The sequence below is a fragment of the Chionomys nivalis genome, chromosome X (assembly GCF_950005125.1).
Source record: "Chionomys nivalis chromosome X, mChiNiv1.1, whole genome shotgun sequence".
Classification (NCBI taxonomy): domain Eukaryota; kingdom Metazoa; phylum Chordata; class Mammalia; order Rodentia; family Cricetidae; genus Chionomys; species Chionomys nivalis.
In genome coordinates this window covers 82,796,739-82,819,331 of record NC_080112.1, presented here as the reverse complement: position 1 = coordinate 82,819,331, position 22,593 = coordinate 82,796,739, and the positions used below count along the sequence as shown (strand labels likewise).

The following is a 22,593-nucleotide window of genomic DNA, read 5'->3' as shown; positions in this document are numbered from 1 at the left end:
GTGCTTCTTTTCAACTTGGCATGGTCAAAAATTCTTTGAGTTCATCAGAACCACCATTCAGCTAAGCAAGTAGTTTTACAATTCTTGAAAAGACTGGTTCAAGAAACCTGGAGTATGGACTGTGCCTTTAGTTTTTAGAATGAAAGAGCAAGAAGTGCGGTTTGCATCAGGAATAGGGCACAGATTTTAAGACAGGGAGTGCAACAACTAATACAAGAATTAGAACTTTGTTTCAAAGTATGTGGTCAATTTTCGAGAAGGTTCCATGAGCTGCAGAGAAGAAGGTGTATTCTTTCCTATTTGGGTGGAGTGTTCTATAGATGTCTGTTAAGTCCATTTGATTCATTACCTCCAACAATTCTCTTAATTCTCTATTAGTTTTCTGTCTGATTGACCTGTCCATGGGTGAGAGAGGTGTGTTGAAGTCTCCTACTACTAGTGTGTGTGATTTGATGTCTGCCTTGAGTTTTAGCAATATTTCTTTTACATAAGTGGGTGCTTTTATATTAGGGGCATAGATATTCAGGATTGAGACTTCATCCTGCTGAATTGTTCCTGTTATGAGTATAAAGTGTCCCTCTCGATCTCTTCTGATTGATTTTAGTTTGAAGTCAGTTTTGTTAGAAATTAGTATGGCCACACCTGCTATTTTCTTAGGACCATTTGCTTGAAAAACCTTTTCCCAACCCTTTACTCTGAGTAGATGCCTGTCTTTGTGGTTGAGATGAGTTTCTTGCAAACAGCAGACTGTTGGATCCTGTTTTCGTATCCAATCTCTTAGCCTGTGCCTTTTTATTGGTGAATTGAGACCATTAATATTAAGTGATATTAATGACCAGTGGTTGTTAACTCCGGTTATTCTTATTGCTTTTGGTAGAAGAGTTTGTGTGTCTCCCTTCTTTGAGTTGTGCTGTTGAAGGGTCGCTAGATGCCTGGGTTATTGTAGGCAGTGTTGGCAATATTGGATTCCTTGGGTTGTGATTTTCCTTCTATTACTTTCTGTAGGGCTGGATTTGTAGCAACGTATTGTTTAAATTTGTTCTTATCCTGGAATGTCTTGTTTTCTCCATTGATAGTGAACGATAGCTTGGCTGGGTATAGTAGTTTGGGTTTGCATCCATGGTCTCTTAGTTTCTGTAGTACCTCTATCCAGGACCTTCTGGCTTTCATGGTTTCCATAGAGAAGTCAGGTGTAAGTCTGATCGGTTTACCTTTATAAGTTACTTGGCCTTTTTCCTTTGCAGCTCTTAATATTCTTTCTTTAATCTGTATATTTTGTGTTTTGATTATTATATGGTGAGGGGACTTTTTTTTTTTGATCCAGTCTGTTTGGTGTTCTGTATGCATCTTGAATATTCAAAGGAATATCTTTCTTTCAAATGGCCAAAAGACACTTAAGATCATGCTCAACTTCCTTAGCAATCAGGGAAATGCAAATCAAGACAACATTAAGATACCATCTTACACCTCTCAGAATGGCTAAAATCAAAAACACCAATGATAGCCTCTGCTGGAGAGGTTGTGGAGAAAGGGGTACACTCATCCATTGCTGGTGGGAATGCAAACTTGTGCAACCACTTTGGAAAGCAGTGCGGCGGTTTCTCAGGAAAGTCGGGTTCAACCTACCTCTCGACCCAGCAATACCACTATTGGGAATATACCCAAGAGATGCCCTAACATACAACAAAAGTATATGCTCAACTATGTACATAGCAGCATTGTTTGTAATAGCCAGAACCTGGAAACAACCTAGATGCCCTTCAATGGAAGAATGGATGAAGAAAGTATGGAATATATACATATTAGAGTACTACTCAGCAGTAAAAAACAATGACTTCTTGAATTTTGCATACAAATGGACGGAAATAGAAAACACTATCCTGAGTGAGTTAAGCCAGACCCAAAAAGAGGAACATGGGATGTACTCACTCATATTTGGTTTCTAGCCATAAATAAAGGGCATTGAGACTATAATTCGTGATTCTAGAGAAGCTAAATAAGAAGGTGAACCCAAAGAAAAACATATAAGCATCCTCCTGAATATTAACCTTCATCAGGCAATGAAAGAAGACAGAGACAGAGACCAACATTGGAGCACTGGACTGAAGTCTCACGATCCAAAGGAGGAGCAGAAGGAGAGAGAGCACGAGCAAGGAACTCAGGAACGCGAGGGGTGCACCCACACACTGAGGCAATGGGGATGTTCTATCGGGAACTCACCAAGGCCAGCTGGCCGTGGTCTGAAAAAGCATGGGACAAAACCGGTCTCGCTGAACATAACGGACAATGAGGACTACTGAGAACTGAAGAACAATGGCAATGGGTTCTTGATCCTATTGCACATAATGGCTTTGTGGGAGCCCAGGTAGTTTGGATGCTCACCATAATAGACCTGGATGGAGGTGGGTGGTCCTTGGACCTCCCACAGGGCAGGGAAACCTGCTTGCTCTTTGGGCTGAGGAGGGAGGAAGACTTGATTGGGGGAGGGGGGAATGGGAGGTGGTGGCGGGGAAGAGGCAGAAATCTTTAATAATTAAATAAATTAATTAATTAATAATAAAAAAGTCAATAAATAAATAAATAAATAAACAATGCTTGCTTAAAAAAAAAAAAAAGAATTAGAACTAAAGCCGGGCGATGGTGGCGCATACCTTTAATCCCAGCACTCGGGAGGCAGAGGCAGGTGGAGTTCGAGACCAGCCTGGTCTACAGAGCTAGTTCCAGGACAGGCTCCAAAGCCACAGAGAAACCCTGTCTCGAAACCCCCTCCCCCCCAAAAAAAAGAATTAGAACTAAATAGCATCACAGAAAAACAGTAGAAAGATGGCAGGCAGGATGAATAAAGGAGAAGAATGGAGTGGATTTAAGGTCAACCTGGGCTGTGTAGGGAAAGCTTGTCTCACAAACAAAAACAGAAATTTCTAAATGTTTATGAAATGTGATTCTGAGGTTATAATCTGCAATAGTTTTCTAGCTTGAGTATACACATTACACTTAAGCTAAAGGTTCTTTCCAAACTATTTATAATCAAAGCACAGATAATATTCTTGGTTCACTGTTTCTCCTCTGTTAGATTCTATAATAAAACAGTAAGTGTTGCCTTTTGGTAACTGCTGAAAGATCTCACCTGTGTTAGAATTAAGGTCATCTGGCTCTGACTCAGTCCCATTTTGGCTTCCATTTCCCTGAAGAGTATTCATTGCCATAAGCTTCATCTTCTGGAGCTTCATTGCCTCAGCCATTGCTGCAGCTGTTATACCTAAAAAGAACCATCAATTTAAAAATCGGAATTATTTCTTAATGACAGAAAAATATGTGCATAGTTATTTAACAAGAATATGCTGCATGATGCAAGCACAAAAGTAAATCACAAGTAAGCAATAAAAAATGAATATTCAAAAATGCATTTTCAACTCATAATGACTTATAACAAAAAGCATGAAAATATAATTTAAAGAGAATAAAATATAGGTCTGATTTGTAATTTAAAAAATAACTAAATAGGTCAAATATTGCAATTGTTTACTTGATTTTAAGTAAATAATTATTAACTACAAGAAGGGAAAGCAATCCAAGACTTAATATATGTGTGTGCAAAAATGAAATTAAGAATATTTATGAACAAGACTCTTCACATATTTTTAATTTGTTGACACAATGAAAAGTTTCAATATTTATGTGCCTTTCTAATCAAATACCATCTGTATGCTGTGCAAAGAAATATCAGGGAGCAGACTCTAAATGTACTATTAACCTGGTGAAGAATCAATCATGTCATAGTAGTGCTAGAATGGAATTGAGAAGATATCTGTTGGATAAGGCCACTTTTTGGTTCCCGGCTGCCCAGCTAGCTTAGACCTGAAACAATCACAAAGAAACTGTTTGGTCTACTAGCTCTAGATTTTTAATGACTAACTCTTACATATTAACCCATCTCCATTAATCTGTGTATCACCACGTGGCTGTGGCTTACCGACAAAGTTTTGTCATGTCTGACTCTGGTGGTGGCTCCACGACTTCTCTCTGACTCTGCCCGTCTTTCTCCCAGCATTCAGCTTAGCTTTCCATGCCTACCAAAGTTCTGCCTTGCTATAGGTCCAAAGCAGTTTCTTCATTAATGGTAATCACAGCACACAGAGGGGATATCATGTTCAATTTCTTCATTTAACAAAAAGAAAAGAATAAACCTTTATAGTTCAGTTACATACGTAAATATAGGTGACAGAGGACCACATTTATTAGTGGAATGTACAGATATTAAAGTTCTAAAACAGCTCTAATGTAAATGAATGAAAACCATTAAGGGTAAGTTCCTTTTGCCACATTCACTCATGTATTGCTGGTTCCCATTTTAGAGCTTCTTTCATTTGACTCAAAGTTTAGAGACATAACCTATATCTCCTATGCTCGTGCTTAGCTTATGATCTTCATTACAATAACATTATACTCATAAATCATGAAATCTTGTTGAGTCTCTAGAAAAGGTGGAGTCCTCAAGTCTCAACTTAGTTTTTTTCAACAAGTTGTTTATAACAGGGTACATATAAGAAAAGAGAACACCTTTACATAGATTTCCCCCAGTGTAGCCTTGAAGACAAAATTCAGATGAAGTAGTAACAAAGTTAATTTGAGAATAATAAATTTTACTTAGATATAAGAATTTCAACATATATCAGATAACTAGAAAAGAGAGTAATGAAAGAAAGATCATTTTAAAGGTGAAAGCGCTATAATTACAGTTAACTACACAGACATATTTCTTTGACAAACATTGTTGTTTTAGACATGGATTCTCAGATCACCTCTGTTATGGGGTTTCATATATGTATATGTAAAATTATATATAGTAAGTGGACTATTGATCTGAAGAGAAAGTTCACAAAAGAAAATATAAAAATGGCTAAGAAATTTCTCAGAATATGTTCATCATCTTTAGCAATTAGGGAAATGCAAGCTCAAGCAACTTTGAGATTCATTTTACTCTTGTAAAACAGAAGTTCTTGGGTTTGTGGTAGCTACAAACTCACTCTTCATAAAATGTTGAAATTCTACTTACTTCCAAACTGAAAGCTCCCTTTTGCTTTTCCTTCCTTCCTTTCTTCCTTCCTTCCTTCCTTCCTTCCTTCCTTCCTTCCTTCCTTCCTTCCTTCCTTCCTTCTTTCCACTCTTTCTTCCTCCCACCCTTCCTTTAATTAATTTATTCATTTATATCCCAACTTTGTTTTCCCCTCCCTCCTCTTTTCACTAACCCCCAAACTCCCTTCTTCCCCCCTCCATCTTTTTCTCCTCCATTATTATTGATAAATCATTAAGCTTACCAAGTATTAAAAGAGACTACTGGAAAGTGTGGGGGGGGATTTCAGGGGAAAGGTAGAAACCTGGAACAAGGGAAACTCCCAGGAATTTACAAGGATGACCCCAGTGATGACTCCAAGCAATAGGAATACAAGCCTTAAGGGGACATCTGTGAGCAGGCAAGACTTCCTGTGAAGAGACTGGGACACTAGCCCAACCATATAACATTCAACATACAGTCTGTCTTGCCTCTGGGATGTGCTGGGATAAGGGTGGTACATAGATGTGAGAGTGACCAACCAATGACTATTCCACTATCAGATCTATGCTGAGATTTCTTAGACTGCCTAGAGGACCAAGACCCAGAGTTTGGATGACCCAGAGACCTAGGAGAGAACCAAAGTTGACTGGAGAGAAAAAAAGTCAAGGTGATGGCAACTAATGATATTCTGCTGTAAACCTGCATTGGTTCCTAAACCAGTTGTCATCAGAGAGACTTCAGCAACTGATGGAAACAGATACAGAGACTCACAGCAAAACATTAGGCCAAGTTTAGGTAATCCTGCTGAAGAGAGATAGGATGGATGGTAGGAGACTGAGGGGTCAATAATATTATAAGAAAACACATAGTATCAACTAGCCTGGGCTCACAGAGATTGAACCAAAAACCTCAAAGCCTACCTACCTAGGCCCTATGAATACCTGTGACAGATGTATTTCTTGGTCTTCTTGTGAGACTCCTAACAGTGGGAGCAGGGACTGTCTTTGACTACTTTTTTTGATTTTGAGATTTAGCTTTGATAATAAAAATAATACCAGAAGACACTGACCATATTGCTACCAAGGGAGTCCTATCCAGTTGTAGGGCCTATTAACCACAACATTGTCCTACTTGGCAATATATTTCTAAAACCATAATGGTTGTCATACATGAGCAATCTATCTAATTCGGCTTAAAGCCTGTTCAATGCATTGGAAATTTTAACTGGTACTGGAATACACCAAAGTATCCAGGACTAGTGAGATCTTGGATATTAGAAGAGATCCTTCTACCACTTTACTCAACAATAATTTGTAACTGCACTTTATCATTATACTCATAAATAAGTATAGCTCTAATCCTTCATCAAGCATACCTTTATATGAAGAAGATAGAGACCTTTACAGAAAAGCACAACTGGTCAATAGACCAACTCATCTCATACCCATTCCCCAGACTCAGTAAATACATCTACAATAAAACATCTGTACCTAATGCTCACGAACACAGTGCAAGAGAACGTAGAATGATTCCAGAGGCCAGGAAGTCAGTTCTGTGACATATATATCAAAAAAATATTGCTTTGCCTGATGACACATGGACTTCTGGTACATACAATCTTTCTGTATCTTCTAGTAAAAAAGCCAGGTGCTAGGAATGTGTTATGTCTCAAGACTGCTAGCCTTGAAGTCTTAGAGACATCCTAAAAGTAGTGGTTGGTGTCATTGTTCTTGGTTGCTCAACAGAATTTATAGCAAGATCCTACTGCTGAAGGCATTACACATTTGAGACCTAGGAAGGTAAATCAAGCTCTTTCTGATCTAGAAGCTATGACTTTTGGCAAGCTTACATAGTTCCAGAAGTTGCATTATATTCTGCTGAGGGAAAACAGTAATCAATAGTCTTGCCCAGTTGTGAACCCTGGGGACTACAATATCGACAAGCCTGGCAAGACAATGGCCACAAAAGTGACATGACTACGATGAGGGTAAAATAATGAATTCTGAGTGAATTTATGACACTCCTCACAAGAGGAAACTGCTTTCTGTTGATGTAAAACTAACCAGGAAGCCCTGGTAAGGAAGATCATACATCTTAGAGGAAAATCTATTATTCTGATTTTGCTAAATGCATATATGTCCAAAGTGTTTCTAAATACATATCACTACAACTATATATTACCTTGGCTCTCATTCCTCATCAAAAAGGCTTATTTATGTAGTGGATAACAGAGAATATTGAAAATTACAGTTAAAGTGAAAAGAATAATTTTTGTTAAGTTCTCAGTTATAAATGGCATATATATATATATGGAGAGATAGATAGATAGATAGATAGATAGATAGATAGATAGATAGATAGATAGATAGATAGATAGATAGATAGATGCATATATCACACCCTATCCCCAAGTTTCAGGAACAGCAGACAGAAAAGAAAGACTAGTCACTCCAATTACTGACACAATGATAATATGTGCCACGTACAATAGTCTATATCTTTATCTTCTGTAATTACAAACATTTATTGATTTTTTTTTCATTCTGAACATAAAAATTATTTTATAAAAGTTCAGGAAAGTCCTTGGGATGTTGTTACTAAAATAACTAGGATCTCAAAAACTATATTGAATATATATGGAGAAAGTGGACAACCTTGTCTTTTTCCTGATTTCAGTGGGATTGCTGGGAGTTTCTATCTATTTAGTTTGATATTGGCTGTTGGCTTGCTGTATATTGCCATTATTATGTTTAGGTATGTTCCTTCTGTCCCTGCTCTCTCCAAGACTATTTTTTTTGACTGTTTGCTTTCTAAAGAGATATAAAGAAGGTTTGGAGGTAAATAAATGCGGAGAATGAGTAAGGGGAAATTATGATCAGAATATGTTGGATGAAAAATATCTTCAATATACAAAATGAAAAAAATCTGTTCTTTCAAGAAAAGCTTAAATATGCAAATTATGTATTTTTCAAACAATTTTGTTCCTTTGACTGTGTCCCTTTATCTTGCACTGATGACCCTATATGCAATTTTACTCTGCTACTAGAACTGTAAGAAATTTTATATCCATCATGGAATATATACCATGTAATATTTTCCTGTGTCTAGATTTTTTACCTTAGAATAACAACCTTGATATTTATCCACTGTCATAATAATATAACAAGTAATAATATAACAAAATCATATTTTAAGTTGAGAAATATTCCAAAATATATACTACTGATACAGAAAAATGTCTTTATGTGTTCATATTTTTATAAAAACATAAGTTGTATGTTTTGGATATGACAAGTAGTGAAATTTAAAAAATAAGATATTTGTGATACTGATTTTGAATTTCATACACGTATCAACTAATATATATATGATGTTGATTGTGTTTTTCTCAGTGTAATTGAGCTTTAAAACTTCTGCACACATTTATATCATTTGGATATTAACTTTTTTCTTGGATAATAGGTCTGAAAATATTTTCTTCCACTTCATCAGTTGTCCTCTTTTTGTTTTGACTGTTTTCTTTGTTGGTCAGAAGCTTTTCAGTTATGATGTAGTCACACTTTTCCATTTTGCTTTTGTTTCCTGTGTTTCTGTTGTCATTTTCAAAAAATCATTATCAAGGCAAATGTCAAAAAGATTTTTCCTGTGCTTTCTTCTAGAAGCTGTGTAGTATCACATTATATGTTTTAAGTTTTCAATTCATTTAGCGAACAGCTCATTTTCTCATTTCTGCTTGTGGACATCCAATTTTGCAAAGTTATTGAAGTGGGTTTCACTGCCATATTTTATATTTTTCACACTTTATTCTTAACTAAAATTCAACATCCGAATGTGATAAAGTCTATATTCCCCTGAACTATATGTGATCATAATTTAGGCTTAAAATGCCTGGGAATATTCTTCATGAGAAGTCCAATAGACACCCTAAAATGGTCTATTAATCCTCCAATTTTATAAATAAAAATCTCTGAAACCTTGAGAGAAAGTTTGAAGTGGAGACTTAAGTTAGTAACCTGTCATTCGTCCAGGAAGTATTCCAATCTCCTGCTTTTTCAATTAATGCTTCCAGTACTGATACTGTATTCATGATCCTTATTTCAACTCAGAAAATTCTACAATTGATTTGTGTCATCAGAGTCACTGAACAGACAATGGGAATAAGTGTATCATATAATTTTCTCTGCTTTAATTTATTCATATTCATAAAGAATACATTAGACTGGATTTTCTCAGGATGACTTTTTAAAACAAATATCCCCTTGACATTTTCTTTCTACTGTATGCATGTGGTTTCTTTGATTATTTTTATCCAAGTGCTTACCTAAATAAAAATTTCCTTGAAATATTTTCACTAGAAAAAGAATATTCGATTTACAAATATACTAGATATATAGTCATTGAACTACAAGTTTAATGTAGGGTATTTGTCACTTGTAGTAAAATGTAAAAACACAAAAATGCATTTGTTTTTGTTGTTGTTTTGGGAGAGAGAAATCTTAAACCTGGTTAGTTAGCATGATTTGAGTGATCTAGGAAGAGTTGGATAAGGAAAGAACATGATCAAAATATATTTAAAAAATGAAAAATTTAGAAAGGTAAAACATGAAGAAAACACAAAATAAACAAAACAACAAAACCATATATATGAGTGCACAAAAGTGTTTTCTTCTTTTTTCTGTTTTTTCCCTTTTTTTGACAGTCATGGTTGGTTCTATTCCTGTGTCTCTGGGCTGTCCACCTTCTTGTTCCTGGCCAACCAGCCAGTGTCAGGCATGGGCTCCCTCTTATGGAATGGGGCTAAAGTTGGACTAGTCATTGGTTGACCACTCCCACAAGTTCTGTGCCACCATCACATCAGCACATCTTACAAGCAGGAGAAATTATAGGTTGAAGTTTTTGTGGTTGTGCTGATGTCCCAGTCCCACTGTTGTGAGCCTTGCTGGTTAAACAAGATAACAAGTTCAGACTCTGTATCCTCTATTACTGGGAGATTTCTCTAGGGTTACTCATAAATTTCAGGAAGTTTCCACTGCACTATCGTTCCCCAAATGTCCCCCAGTTCTAACTGTCTTTCCCAGTAATCTCTTTCTCCATTACACAGTTGATTCCTCCTGTTCCCATCCCAACCAGCCCACAGTTCACTCACAAAATCTATTCTATTTCTCCTTCCCAGCGAGATCTACTCCCTACCCTCCCAGAGCCCTGCATGTTGCTCAGCCTCTCTAAGTCTGTGAATTGTAAAATTAGCCTTTAATGGCTAATATCCACATATAAGTTAGTACCATGTTTTTTTCTTTCTGGATATGGGTTAAGATGATTTTTTTCTAGTTCCATCCATTTGCCTGCAAATTTCATTGATGTCAATGTTTTTTACAGCTGCGTAATACTCTATTGTGAAATTTACCACGTTTTCTTTATCCATTTTTCAGTTGAGGGACATTTAGACTATTTGCAGTTTCTGGATATTATAAATAAAGCTTCTCTGAACATATTGGTGTAAATGTCCTTGTGGTAGGATGAATGATCTTTAGAGTATATGCCTAAGAGTGGTATAGTTAGTTAGATATTGAGAGTTTTAAATTTCTGAGGAACTACCATATTGATTTCCATAGTGACTGCACAAGTTTGTATTCACACCAGCAATGAAGGTATGTTCCTCTTCCTCCACATCCTCTCCAGCATGAGATGCCATTTGTGTTATTGAACTTGGCCATTTTGACTGGTATATGATGGAATCTCAGAGTCATTTTGATTCATATTTCTCTGATGGTTAATCATGATGAACATTTCTTTAAGTGTATTTTGGCCATTTGAGATTCCTCTGTTGAGAATTCTCTGTTCAAATTGGAACTCCATTTTTTTTCGTATAATGGAATCATTTAATTAAGAGAGCTTGATTACTGTTTCATATGTTCAGGCCATCGCCATCATGGTGGAGAACATGACAACAAGCAGGAAGACACGGTGCTGGAGGAGTAGCCAAGCCATATCTTGCAGGCAACAGGAAGTTGACGGAGTGTCACACTGAGCGAAGCTTAAACAAAAGAGACCTCAAAGTCCATCTCCATAGTGACACCCTTCCAAAAATAAGGATATACCTACTCCAACAAAGCCACAACTCCTAACAGTGTCACTCCCAATGGGAGCCAATTACATTCAAACTACCACCGTAATATAAATCGTTTCTATATGTTCCTTTCACATGGCTTTAGTTTTGTCATAGTATTTTTTATTTCTTTTTATATTACTTTATAAATAATACCAATCAAAATTTCACTACCTCCCCTCCTCCCATTTCCTTCCTGCTCCTCCATACACCCTCCCCCTCCAGTCCTGAGAGAGGGCAAGGTACCCTGCCCTGTGGGAAGTCCAAGGCCCTCCCTGCTCCATCCAGGCTTAGGAAGGTATGAATCCAATTAAAATAGGATCCCAAAAAGCCAGTACATGCAGTAGAGACAAATCCCAGTGCCATTATTATTGGTTGCTCAGTCTGCCCCAATTGTCAGCCACATTCAGAGGGTCCAGTTTGATCCCATGCTCGTTCAGTCCCAGTCCAGCTGGATTTGGTGAGCTCCCATTAGCTCAGGCACATTGTCTCAATGGGTGAACCAACCCCTCCAGGTCCTGACTCTTCCTTGCTCATATTCCCCGTCTCCCTCCTTCCGCTTTTCAACCGGACCTTGGGAGCTCAGTCCAGTGCTCTGAAGTGGGTCTCTGTCTCTATCTCCATCTGTCGGATGAAGGTTCTATAGTGATATTCAAGATAGTCATAAGTCTGACTACTGGACAAGGCCAGTTCAGACACCCTCTCCTCCACTGCCCAGGGTCCTAGCTGGGGTCATCCCCATGGACTCCTAGGAACCCCTCCGGATCCAAGCCTTTTGCTAAAATGGCTCCCTCAATTAAGAAATCTCCTTCCCTGCTCCCATATCCATCCTTCCTCCATCTCAACCATTCCACTCCCCCAAGCTCTCCCCAACCCTCCCCTTCTCCCCTCTCTCTTTCCCTTTCTCCTTCCCTCCATCCCACCCTCACTCCTATGCACCAAATTTTTGCCTGGCCATCTTGTCTGCTTCCAATTTTCAGGAGGATCTATATATGTTTTTCTCTGGGTCGGAACCTTATTTTAAATTGAATTGTTTGGTTTTTTGATGTCTAGTTTCTTGAATTCTTTATATATTTTGGATATTAGCACTCTGCCAGATATGGAGTTAATGAAAATATTTTCCTACCCTACAGGATGCCATTTGAAATGATTCTTAATGATATCATACTCATATATCTGTGTCTAGTATAATCATCATCAGAGAGGCAACTGATGGTATCAGATGCAGATACCAACAGAGAAACACTAGGCTGAGCCAGGGGAACCCAAAAGAAGAGAGGGATGAAGGATTGTAGGGGCCAGAGGGGTGGAGAACACCAGGAGTACAACAGGAGAGCATGGCTCACAAATTCAACTAAGCAGGGCCCCTCGCAGGGCTCACAGGGACTGAAGTGACAATCGGGGACCCTGTATGGGTCTGAGATAGGTTTGCTGCATATACATTATGGCTGTGTAGCTTGATGCTCATGTGGGACTCCTAAGAGTTGGAGTGGAGGAGGGCTAACTTTTATCCTTTTGCTTGTGCTTAGAACACTTTTACTCCTACTCTTGTCTCTTCCTGCCTCAATATGAGGGTTTGTGCTAGCTTTATTTTAATTTGTTATGCCATATTTGGTTGATATCCCTAAGAGGATTGACTACTGTTTTAATTTTTTTATTTGTTTGTTTGTTTGTAAAAGGGAAATGGAGAACTAGATCTCGGGGAGGGGTGGAGAGTGAACAAAGGAGGAAAGTATGGTCAGCATATAATGTATGAGAGAAAAATAAAAAAATCATAGTGATTTGAAAAGAACCAAGGAAATATAAACTTCCTAATCAGTTATACTTTGACCATCAGTTAAGATTAGTTTACAAGCTTTCACACCTAATCTATGAACAAGTAAATTATCTGAAGTCGATCCATGAATAATGAAATCTTCAGATTTACACTTAATTAAATGAAATGGTGAATCAGTTCCTAGAAATATGTTTTATATTTGAAAACAATATTTAATTATATTAACAGTCAAGGTATTCTAATTAATAATGTATCTGTCAAAAGAAAAACAGTTTAGATCATCACATGATTTCAATCTACTTTTCAAGTTCTGTGTGATGACTTGTGTGTTATTTGCAAACAAGGTTGCTTTGAGTAAACTATGGTGTACTAAAACACCTATGAAATTCTCTTTTAATAAATGATGAAGATATAAATCTTCTAGGAATATATTTTATTTAAGTTTATTGTTATGAGATGCTCCAAACTCTGTGTAGAAAAACAAAACAAAACAAAAACCCCACACCACTTGAACCTTAAAACATCAGAATACAGTAAATGGAAACCTGTAAGTATCAAAAAGTATAAACCATTACAGAAACACAAACTTTAAAAAATGTAAAAAAAAAAAAACCAAGTAATCTAAAAGCATTTGACTATGAGTTATCCAAACCAATTTGATATATGAACAATATAATCCCTGCACTTAATGTTCAGGAAATATCATAGAATAGGAGATGGAAAGATTATAAGAGTCAGAGGATTGGTGCTGATGCTGCAAAATAGTATATTTCTGTGTGCCAGGGAAACTGCACCTATGAAATTTTAACAATATAATTGCGTAAAGAAAACCTGTATCCCCTGTATCGTGATAGCAATACTTGACATGCAAGTGTATATGGACAAAATCTCACAAAATCTCATCCTTAGATGAAGATGGACAGAAAAGAACAGTCTTCTCCAGTTAAGTGCCTTCTGCCATGTTACAAAATGGCAAGTTGTTGGTCATCCTAAACATATATACATATAAATAAAACTAAAGAATGTCAGCAGGATAGATATATGGATGCATAGACAGACAGACTGGTATAGTTTCTGTGTGTGGATGGATAGATAGAGATAGATTTATCTATGTAACAGTAGTAAAGAAAAGGTTGCCGTGAAATTCAGAGTGTGGGTGTAGGAAAGGAATTAGAATGGGGGAGGGAAGAGAGAAAATAATGTAAATATAGTACTCATGTATGAAACTGTCAAAAATCAAGAGTAAAAATATACATAAGCAAGTAACTAAATAAATAAAATGGTCACTAAAAATAAACTAAGTGAAAAGAATGAAAGTGAAGAGAAGGCATTTGCAAGGGATTACAGATCAACATTGCAGTAAGTCTTCTGGACATCATTCAGTTATAAACACAATACTGACTTTCAATAACGAGAAAAAGCTTGACAAACTATAACTAGAGGTAGACTAAATAGTAGATATAACCAGATAAAACTTACGTTTAACCTTGAAATGGCATTGGCAATAGATATCATATATGTATACATATATGTATAAATACATAAAAATTTTGCAGACTTAGTTGATATGCAGATAGATATTAAGAAAGGATACAGTCAGTATGTATTCACATTCAACTTACCCTTCAAAGACGACAGATTAGACGATGTATAATAAGACAGTGAATTTTAATTTCAGAATGGAGCCAGAGAGGAAAATGATAATTAAGAAAGGTTGGCAAAGCATTGTAGAATGCAACCAAAACATAGCTTAGAAGGCTGGCTGCAATTTTGAACAAATTACTGTGGCCTTAAATGCCTAACAAAATTCCCAGTTGCCAAGCAACTATGTATTTACTTTGCACAGCTTTGTCCAAGCACAATAATAAGGATGAAACAATATGAAAGTCTAAAATCTTCTCAAATACTCCTATTACATCTGCTCTTAAACACTTATAAGAAGCAATGTTTCAATCCTATTTTTATAAGCATTTTAAATCTGTGTTATATTGAATACTCATTCTACAAAATGTGCAAAAGACTGTTTCTTTTTAAATAAACAATGTTTAGATTGAAAATAAAGGTGTCCAAAGGCCAATCTAATCTGTACTAGGTTCATAAAGAGAAAACTGTATCCGGCATTACCTAAACAAATACTTGCTCAAGTTCTTTATACTTCATCACTCTATATGCATCATAGCCTCAGAAGTGACATTGGTCAAGGCACAGACACTGAGTTGTGGAATTTTAAAAAGCAACTATTATTGCAATTTGGGTTTTCATCCAGGTGCACTAGATTTCATATATCTTCTTTGCATTATTTAGTTTTTGGGGGTCTTTTTGTTATCATTATTGATTTTTCTTTTGACACTGGGTCTTATCCTGCAGTTTAGGCTAAACTGGAATCCCTATGAATTCAAAACAGTCTTCCTGTCTCAGCCTTTCAAGTGATGTGAGAACTGCTAGCCATTATTCCTGGCTTCTATGTTTCTTAGTGTAGAATATTTCAAAGCACCTTAAATGCAATATTTATCATCTTAGAATAGAATTGTTCTAAATCCGGTAGCATTATAGGGAATCACAATTTAAAACATATTACACTAATTAGACTTCTTATATTGATACAAAGTCAGTCAAATTCAACTTCTTGGGTACTTTTGTTCCTTGCATTTGAATATTTTCTGAGTAACAAGCATTTACACTTGTTACTTCCATTACCATGTTAAAATAAAAATGTTCCAGATTTCTACACTTAATCCTTAAAAAATTATCAATTAATTTGTTGATAGCAATTAAATGCTATTGTATTTTAAGAAAAATTGAACTATATTAACTTTTGAACAGCAGAATGAATACTTTTTATGGTATTATATACCTTCCAAGGCAATCCATTAGACATTCTTCTACAGTTTTACAAGTTGAAATAATTTTTTCTTTAAAAAGCAAACATAGAAAGAACGCTATTTATTTCCTGCTAGAAATAGAATAAATTGAAAAATTAGCCTCAAATTTAAAATATGTCTTTAGTCTAAAATGAAAGTGCAGTTTTAGCTTCTATGTAGCAGCTAAAAAGAATTCAAATGTTCTTTGTGTTTGTCAAAAAGTATCAGACCACCACTATGAAAATATTAAAAATCAGTAATGATCCACATTCTAGAAAGGCAATTGGCTTCCTGAAGATTACTACCTCTTGTGGATTTTAGGAAGCAGTCTTTCCTTAGACATATCCAAAATGTACCAGAGAATCAAACATGTAGTCAGTTCTCCATTTGTCAGAATACTTGCTCTCTAGCATGTTGGCTGCCCTAAAAAAACAAAACCCACTACTTAAATATTTTGCTATTTTAATTCAACACTGTAACACTTTAAGTATTTATATTATAATTAAAACAGAAAATAGGAGATACAGAAAAGTTTAAGTATATGTCATGCACACCACACATACATTACATAGATGAAGTATAAATATGAATAAGTGGTCTATACTCACATCAAATAATATGGTAATGCACAGACAAATATCTGAAATAGCCACATGATTAAATGCACATGAATTCTTTGGAAAAGTAAACAAATATTATAAAAAATATTAATCTGGTCTTGAGTATTTCATGAACATAAGAGCGTTTTTCAAATCCTGTTTTAACCTGACAATTAATTATAATGCCATTTAATTATAATATATTGCAACTTTTAAAACTCCTCGTACTTTAATAGCTATACATAAAAAATTAGACATTGCTACTTTGGTATTAAAGTTTCTATAAGCAGAAAAAAAAGTCTTATAGAATTTGATGACTAAGAAGTATATATCATACCAGTATTTCTTTAAGCACAGTTACCACTATTCTAAGAGTAGTTACATTTCTAGAAGAGTTGGAGTTTGGCATATTAGTAGCTATTGTCTCAAAAAATATGAAATCATAATCACTTTTTACTGCAACTTCTGTGGAAATTATCCACATCAATTAAGGCAAAAATATAACCTGTTTGAACTGTAGGCATCTAGTATTTCATTATTTCATATTAAAATGAATAGGTGCAAAGAGTATACTGATCTCTCCCCTTGATTCTCAAAAATGAGTAATGAAAATTGATTTGCTCTTGAGAATAATAGAAAAATAGGAATAAAAATATAATTAGGCCAGATCACTAATAAACAAAAGAACCAGAATTCCCTCTCACACACTTATATTCATATGCAGTAAGGATACTGCGTAGAACTAGTGAAGACTACGTGATTTATAATGTCACACATTCTTTTGGCTCACCACAATTCTGTCATAGTCTTATTAACAATAAATTCAGAAAGAGATACAAACCATTTTTCTCTTGCAACCAATAGCTTCAGGTTGCTAAGGGGGCACAGTAACTCAAAGAGATCAAATGAAAGAAAGGCCATAAAGAAATTTATCTTTTTCTTCCTAACTCTATTTTTTTAGTCCGAATTCCAAACATTTTAGTGATAATATATTTGACCTCAATACTGCCATAGCAAGAAATGAACAAACAATACACAACTGGGAGATAGATGAGGATAAAATGGCCTAACAAAATGAAAGAAACACTATACATTTTGATGCTGATTAAGGAGTTCATTCTTTTGTGGATTTCCAAATTTCTTTAACTATTTCACATCAATTCATTTATGTTCAGAATGTATTTGTTACAGGAAAACGTTATAATTAAACAAACACTGTTTTATTAGTTTCTTTCATCTGATTTGTGCCCTTTGCCATTTTGTCTTGGATCTTTGATGTTGTGTAAAGGACATGCTTTAAGAAAGATTATAGCAACTTGTTCAAACAGTGGACGTAAATAATGGGCTGTCCAGAGTCAAATGCATATTTTCAAGGTGAGCTATCCCATCACTCCTTCTGTTGAAGGTCCCAGTAATAAAAAGCATTTAGCTCAGTAGAATTATACTAAAAATTTATATTTAATATTTTAAAAATGTTGTATATCACAGATAATGTTAACATTTTCTAAAAGTATGTTTTCATTTTGTCTGGTTCATAGCAAAGTATAGGAATGCTAAAAATGCCACATAAAATAACAGTTACACACAAGGTAAATTTGGCTTTTTTGTTCCAATTGTGGCTACCAATAATTACACTCCAACATTTTATTTCCAAAGCTGATTGTAAGCAGCTTTACTCAACATTGTTCCAATACCAGTGCAAGTAGGATATACAAGAGCAGTTTTATTCCAATGAACTACATCCTTCTCAACAAGGCTATTGGAAAACTCCTTTCTGAATAATCTTCTGTCTAATTTTTCTTCAGTATAGGTTGTGTGCTTTTATTAGCAGTGTTCTCACAAAGAAATGTTTTCACGTTCCTTAAAGCTATCAAGCCCTTCTTGTAATCTATACAATGAAATTCTAAATTAGAATCTGGTATTTAAAAACGCCTCAAATATGACTTTGCCCATTTTTATGCAGAATTTCTACTCTTTTCCTCCACATATTCAGCACTCTAGCTAGTCTTAACCCTTTTGCCCACATGAACTTGGATTTATCTTCATATATCTGTTGATTTGTCATTTTGCCCCAAAATACTTTAATCTCTAGGATGCATTTTAGCCTAACCAGTCTTTAAAATATTACTTTAGATATTAAATTGAAATTTTGCTTTATTCTAACAACTAGAAATAATGTTTCATTATTTGAATTTTTCTAGAGTACTCTATAAAGACATCTGAATATGTATTACTCTTCTGATTTTTATTATGATTATATTTATGTTTCACCTCAAAGAAAACAAAGGCTGCGATAACTACTATTGCATACTTACTAAAAGCTACTCAATTTTATGCTTTCAGGGTGATCTAGAATACTTTTTCAGGGACAAAGAATTGTTGAAATAATAATAAATTACTATTCCATTAAACAAAGTGTCTAAAAAGAAGACATAGAGTCCTACAATATTCAGACAGTAAACATACACATGGATAAAATGTATTTACAAATGTAATTTATTTTTTAATTTAATTATCATTTGTTGTTATATTTCCATTGTTTTTAATCAAACATGACCACTGCTTTATGCTTTATTTATTCAGTTACATAAGGAATAAAATGTATCACCTTTCCAAAGTGTATTACTATTTTAAACAAAATTTCATTTTTAATATATAAGTTTAAAGAAGTATTTGCCCCTCACTAACCACAGAGTGGCTCTAACCGGTGAGAAGAAAATTACATTACAAATGAGCAGCTACCTGTTATCAAATTACAAGGCATTTTCTTCAAAGACCTAAAGAGCTAGCAGACTGACCAGTCAACATGTTTCAACTGACCTGCAGGGAATTTTTTTTCCCAGTTAATAGCATCTGAAGAATGCTTCCTTTGATTCTTGTCTCTGACACAAAAATGATTGTCCCATTTAACCACGCTTCTATCACATATATCAGAGAATCCTATTTACTCACACACTACTGGAACATTAAAACACAATAGAATGATTGTCTCTAGAAGAAAAATTTAAAGATAGAATTTTTTTTAACCCCAAAAGGGGGTTGAGATCAAAAGCTAACTTTAATAGATGTTTGACTAAGGTCATACTCCTAGGAAATGGAACACTGAAGATGAAAGAAAAGAAATAGGTTTGGCTTTTGATCTCAGCCAAATCCATTTGGCATTGTTTAGCTTTTATATAATACTTCAGTTTTAGGTGATATTATGACTGAAATGAATTGGCTTTCTTCTTGAAGCCTTAATAGCTATGTATTACTTTGGCAGTTAGCAGTTTAGTAAAACAGTTCTTACTCTGTGATCTGCGAGTGCAATGTTAGTGGTAAACAGACTTTTTAAAATTTCATTTCAACATCCCAATAAGATATTTTGGTATATTTACAAAAGTGTAAAGTGAAATATAAAATTAATGTAAAAATTAAATTCTATGAAATGATTTTTCACAGAAAACCAGGGCTGGAGTCATTAATATTTATAATGCCAAAGGTCCCACTCTAACAGCCATTATTTGAATGCACATTTTCCATGAGCAAGCAAGGTTGATTGCTATGTTACAGTTTGCATGAGACGGAGCCAATGTATGGGAGAGAAAAAAAATTGCAATTGTATGTCAAGCATTTTTATATAAAAATGTACAAAATTCTGTGAAAATGCAAGTTCAGTTTTAGCACTTTTAAAATTAGAATAGTTAAAGTGGTATAGATTGAACAAATCACCCTTAAACTTCAAAATTCTGTTCCAAGTTCTGTTTTAAATATTAGAATTCTAGAACAAAGAAAAATGGTTAGAAGTTTGCATTCCCACCAGCAATGGATGAGTGTGCCCCTTTCTCCACAACCACTCGAGCAAAGACTATCATTGGTGTTTTTGATTTTAGCCATTCTGACAGGTGTAAGATGGTATCTCAAAGTTGTCTTGATTTGCATTTCCCTGATCGCTAAGGAAGTTGAGCATGACCTTAATTGTCTTTTGGCCATTTGAACTTCTGTTGAGAATTCTCTGTTCAGCTCAGTGCCCCATTTTATAATTGGGTTGATTAGCCTTTTATGGTCTAGTTTCTTGAGTTCTTTATATACTTTGGAGATCAGACCTTTGTCTGTTGCGGGGTTGGTGAAGATCTTCTCCCAGTCACTGGGTTGCCTTTTTGTCTTAGTGACAGTGTCCTTTGCTTTACATAAGCTTCTCAGTCTCAGGAGGTCCCATTTATTCAATGATGCCCTTAATGTCTGTGCTGCTGGGGTTATACGTAGGAAGTGGTCTCCTGTGCCTATGTGTTGTAGAATACTTCCCACTTTCTCTTCTATCAGGTTCAGTGTGTTCAGACTGATATTGAGGTCTTTAATCCATTTGGACTTGAGTTTTGTGCATGTTGTTAAAAATGTAATGTATAATTAAAATTACAGATTAATAGAGAGTCATCTATAATAGTCAAACTGTGATCATGTTAGTTAGATTTTTCTAGATTACAGAGATATATTTCAGATGGATAGGTATTGTTCAAATCTTTCAAAGACCTACAGAATATGGCAATTAAAATGTTTTAAAAATTTAGACTTTTTTCAACTGTGAGACATTTCTGCTTCTGACAACACCAATTACTTTAGAGAGGTTGATGGGCATTGATGAAACTCGTTATGGAATTAGCCTTCAATGTGACAAGGCTCATGCCTGGACTGTTTGATAGTATGCTGTATGAACTGTACATACAACAGGACCCACACAAAAGAGACTGACGAACTTTCCAAAAGATAGAATAGTTCTTTGGGGTTCATGCTTCACAGAAGAAACTGCCAAACATTCTGTAGGACACAGAAGAAAGCAACTGATGAACTTTGCCAGTAAAAGGCAGAACAGATCTTCAAATTTCCTGCTTAGCTGAAAAGTCTGCCAGATACTATGGGTCTGTAAGCTAAATATGGCTGCCCCAACATTACAAAAGAACTTTGAGTGACAAGGTAGCGAGATGTCTCTATCATTTCTAGAGTTCTGGAATTTGCTTACAATGTATTATCTGTTTACTTAGGTAATATATCCTTCTGGGGTCTTTGATGGAGTTAAAGACTAGATAGTTATAATCATAGTTGTCCTTAGTTATGATTAAAGATAAATTAGATATAAAACTTTTCACTTACAAAGATAGGATAGATGATAGTGTTTTCCTTAGTTTGCCAAATGTAAATGGACTAAATATTATAACTATAATTCTTCTGTGTAACACCTTTCACTAGAATGACTATTGCAGAAATCAGAAATCAGAAAACACATGGTTTTATTTTTATCAGCTTTCTTGATTCAATCTTGTCTTTATATCTTTATGTGTGTTTGTAAAATCTTTACATATTTATGTGAATACAGGTTATCTGAGGGCAAACTCTGGGTCTAAATTATTCATTCTTTATCAAACATGTAAATAAATGAATAGAGGATATACACAAAAGAAAAAAGAATGAAAAATGAAAGCTACCCAGAATTAGCAATCCCTTCAAATCTAGTAGTCTTTGAAAACCATAAATTAGGGTATCCTCTTTCTCTTTTTTCTCTTACTCTCTATCCTTGTCAAAAGATTATTTAGCATCATTTGCTAGGGTGTCAAGGTTCCCACTTCTCAGTCCCCAAATCTAACCCTCAATGAAGACCTTTCCAGCTGAAAACAGGAGGCAGGGTTGAGAAACAAAGGAAAAAACGTATTAACTATTCTATGGAATAAATCAAAATTTAAATGTCCTGAGGATAGAAGGCTCAGAACAGAACACTTTTGAGACTCAAAGAATTTACAATATATTTGGCATTCCAGTTTCCAAGAGAAAACAAAACAATATTTCAGGAGACAATTGAGGGTACTTTTCTGTCCTTCAAGATAAAAAGCTCTGTAAGAGGAAACATAAAATATAGAAAGATTAAAGTTATTCTGAATCTTTTACATGGTGGCAAGTAGAAAATAGCTAGAAAAGGCTGCTTATGAACTTGCTTAGAGCTAAAAAAAAAAAAAAAAGAAACAAACAAACAAAGATTGTCAATTTTGGGGAAACGGTCCATTCCAATGCTGCAAGTAACAGAACTAAGTGCAGCTAAGAGTCTCAGAAATTGCCTGGTTGAAGAGAAGACTCCATCATTTTTTTTAATGTCTTTGCCCATTACACTTTAAAGACAACAGCTTTTCCAGTAAGATTTAATGAACTGGAATTATTTTACCTTTGCT

The 22,593-nt window shown here is 35.1% G+C and overlaps 1 protein-coding gene across 1 annotated transcript in view; it reads right to left on the bottom strand.

Annotated features, from left to right (window-relative positions):
* The window catches only part of Dach2 (dachshund family transcription factor 2), a 525,789-nt gene that overhangs the window by 179,225 nt on the left and 323,971 nt on the right, over positions 1-22,593 (bottom strand). The window contains exon 4 of the mRNA XM_057760701.1: positions 3,128-3,259. Coding sequence (XP_057616684.1) covers positions 3,128-3,259 — 132 coding nt within the window. The remainder of the gene's footprint in view (positions 1-3,127; positions 3,260-22,593) is intronic.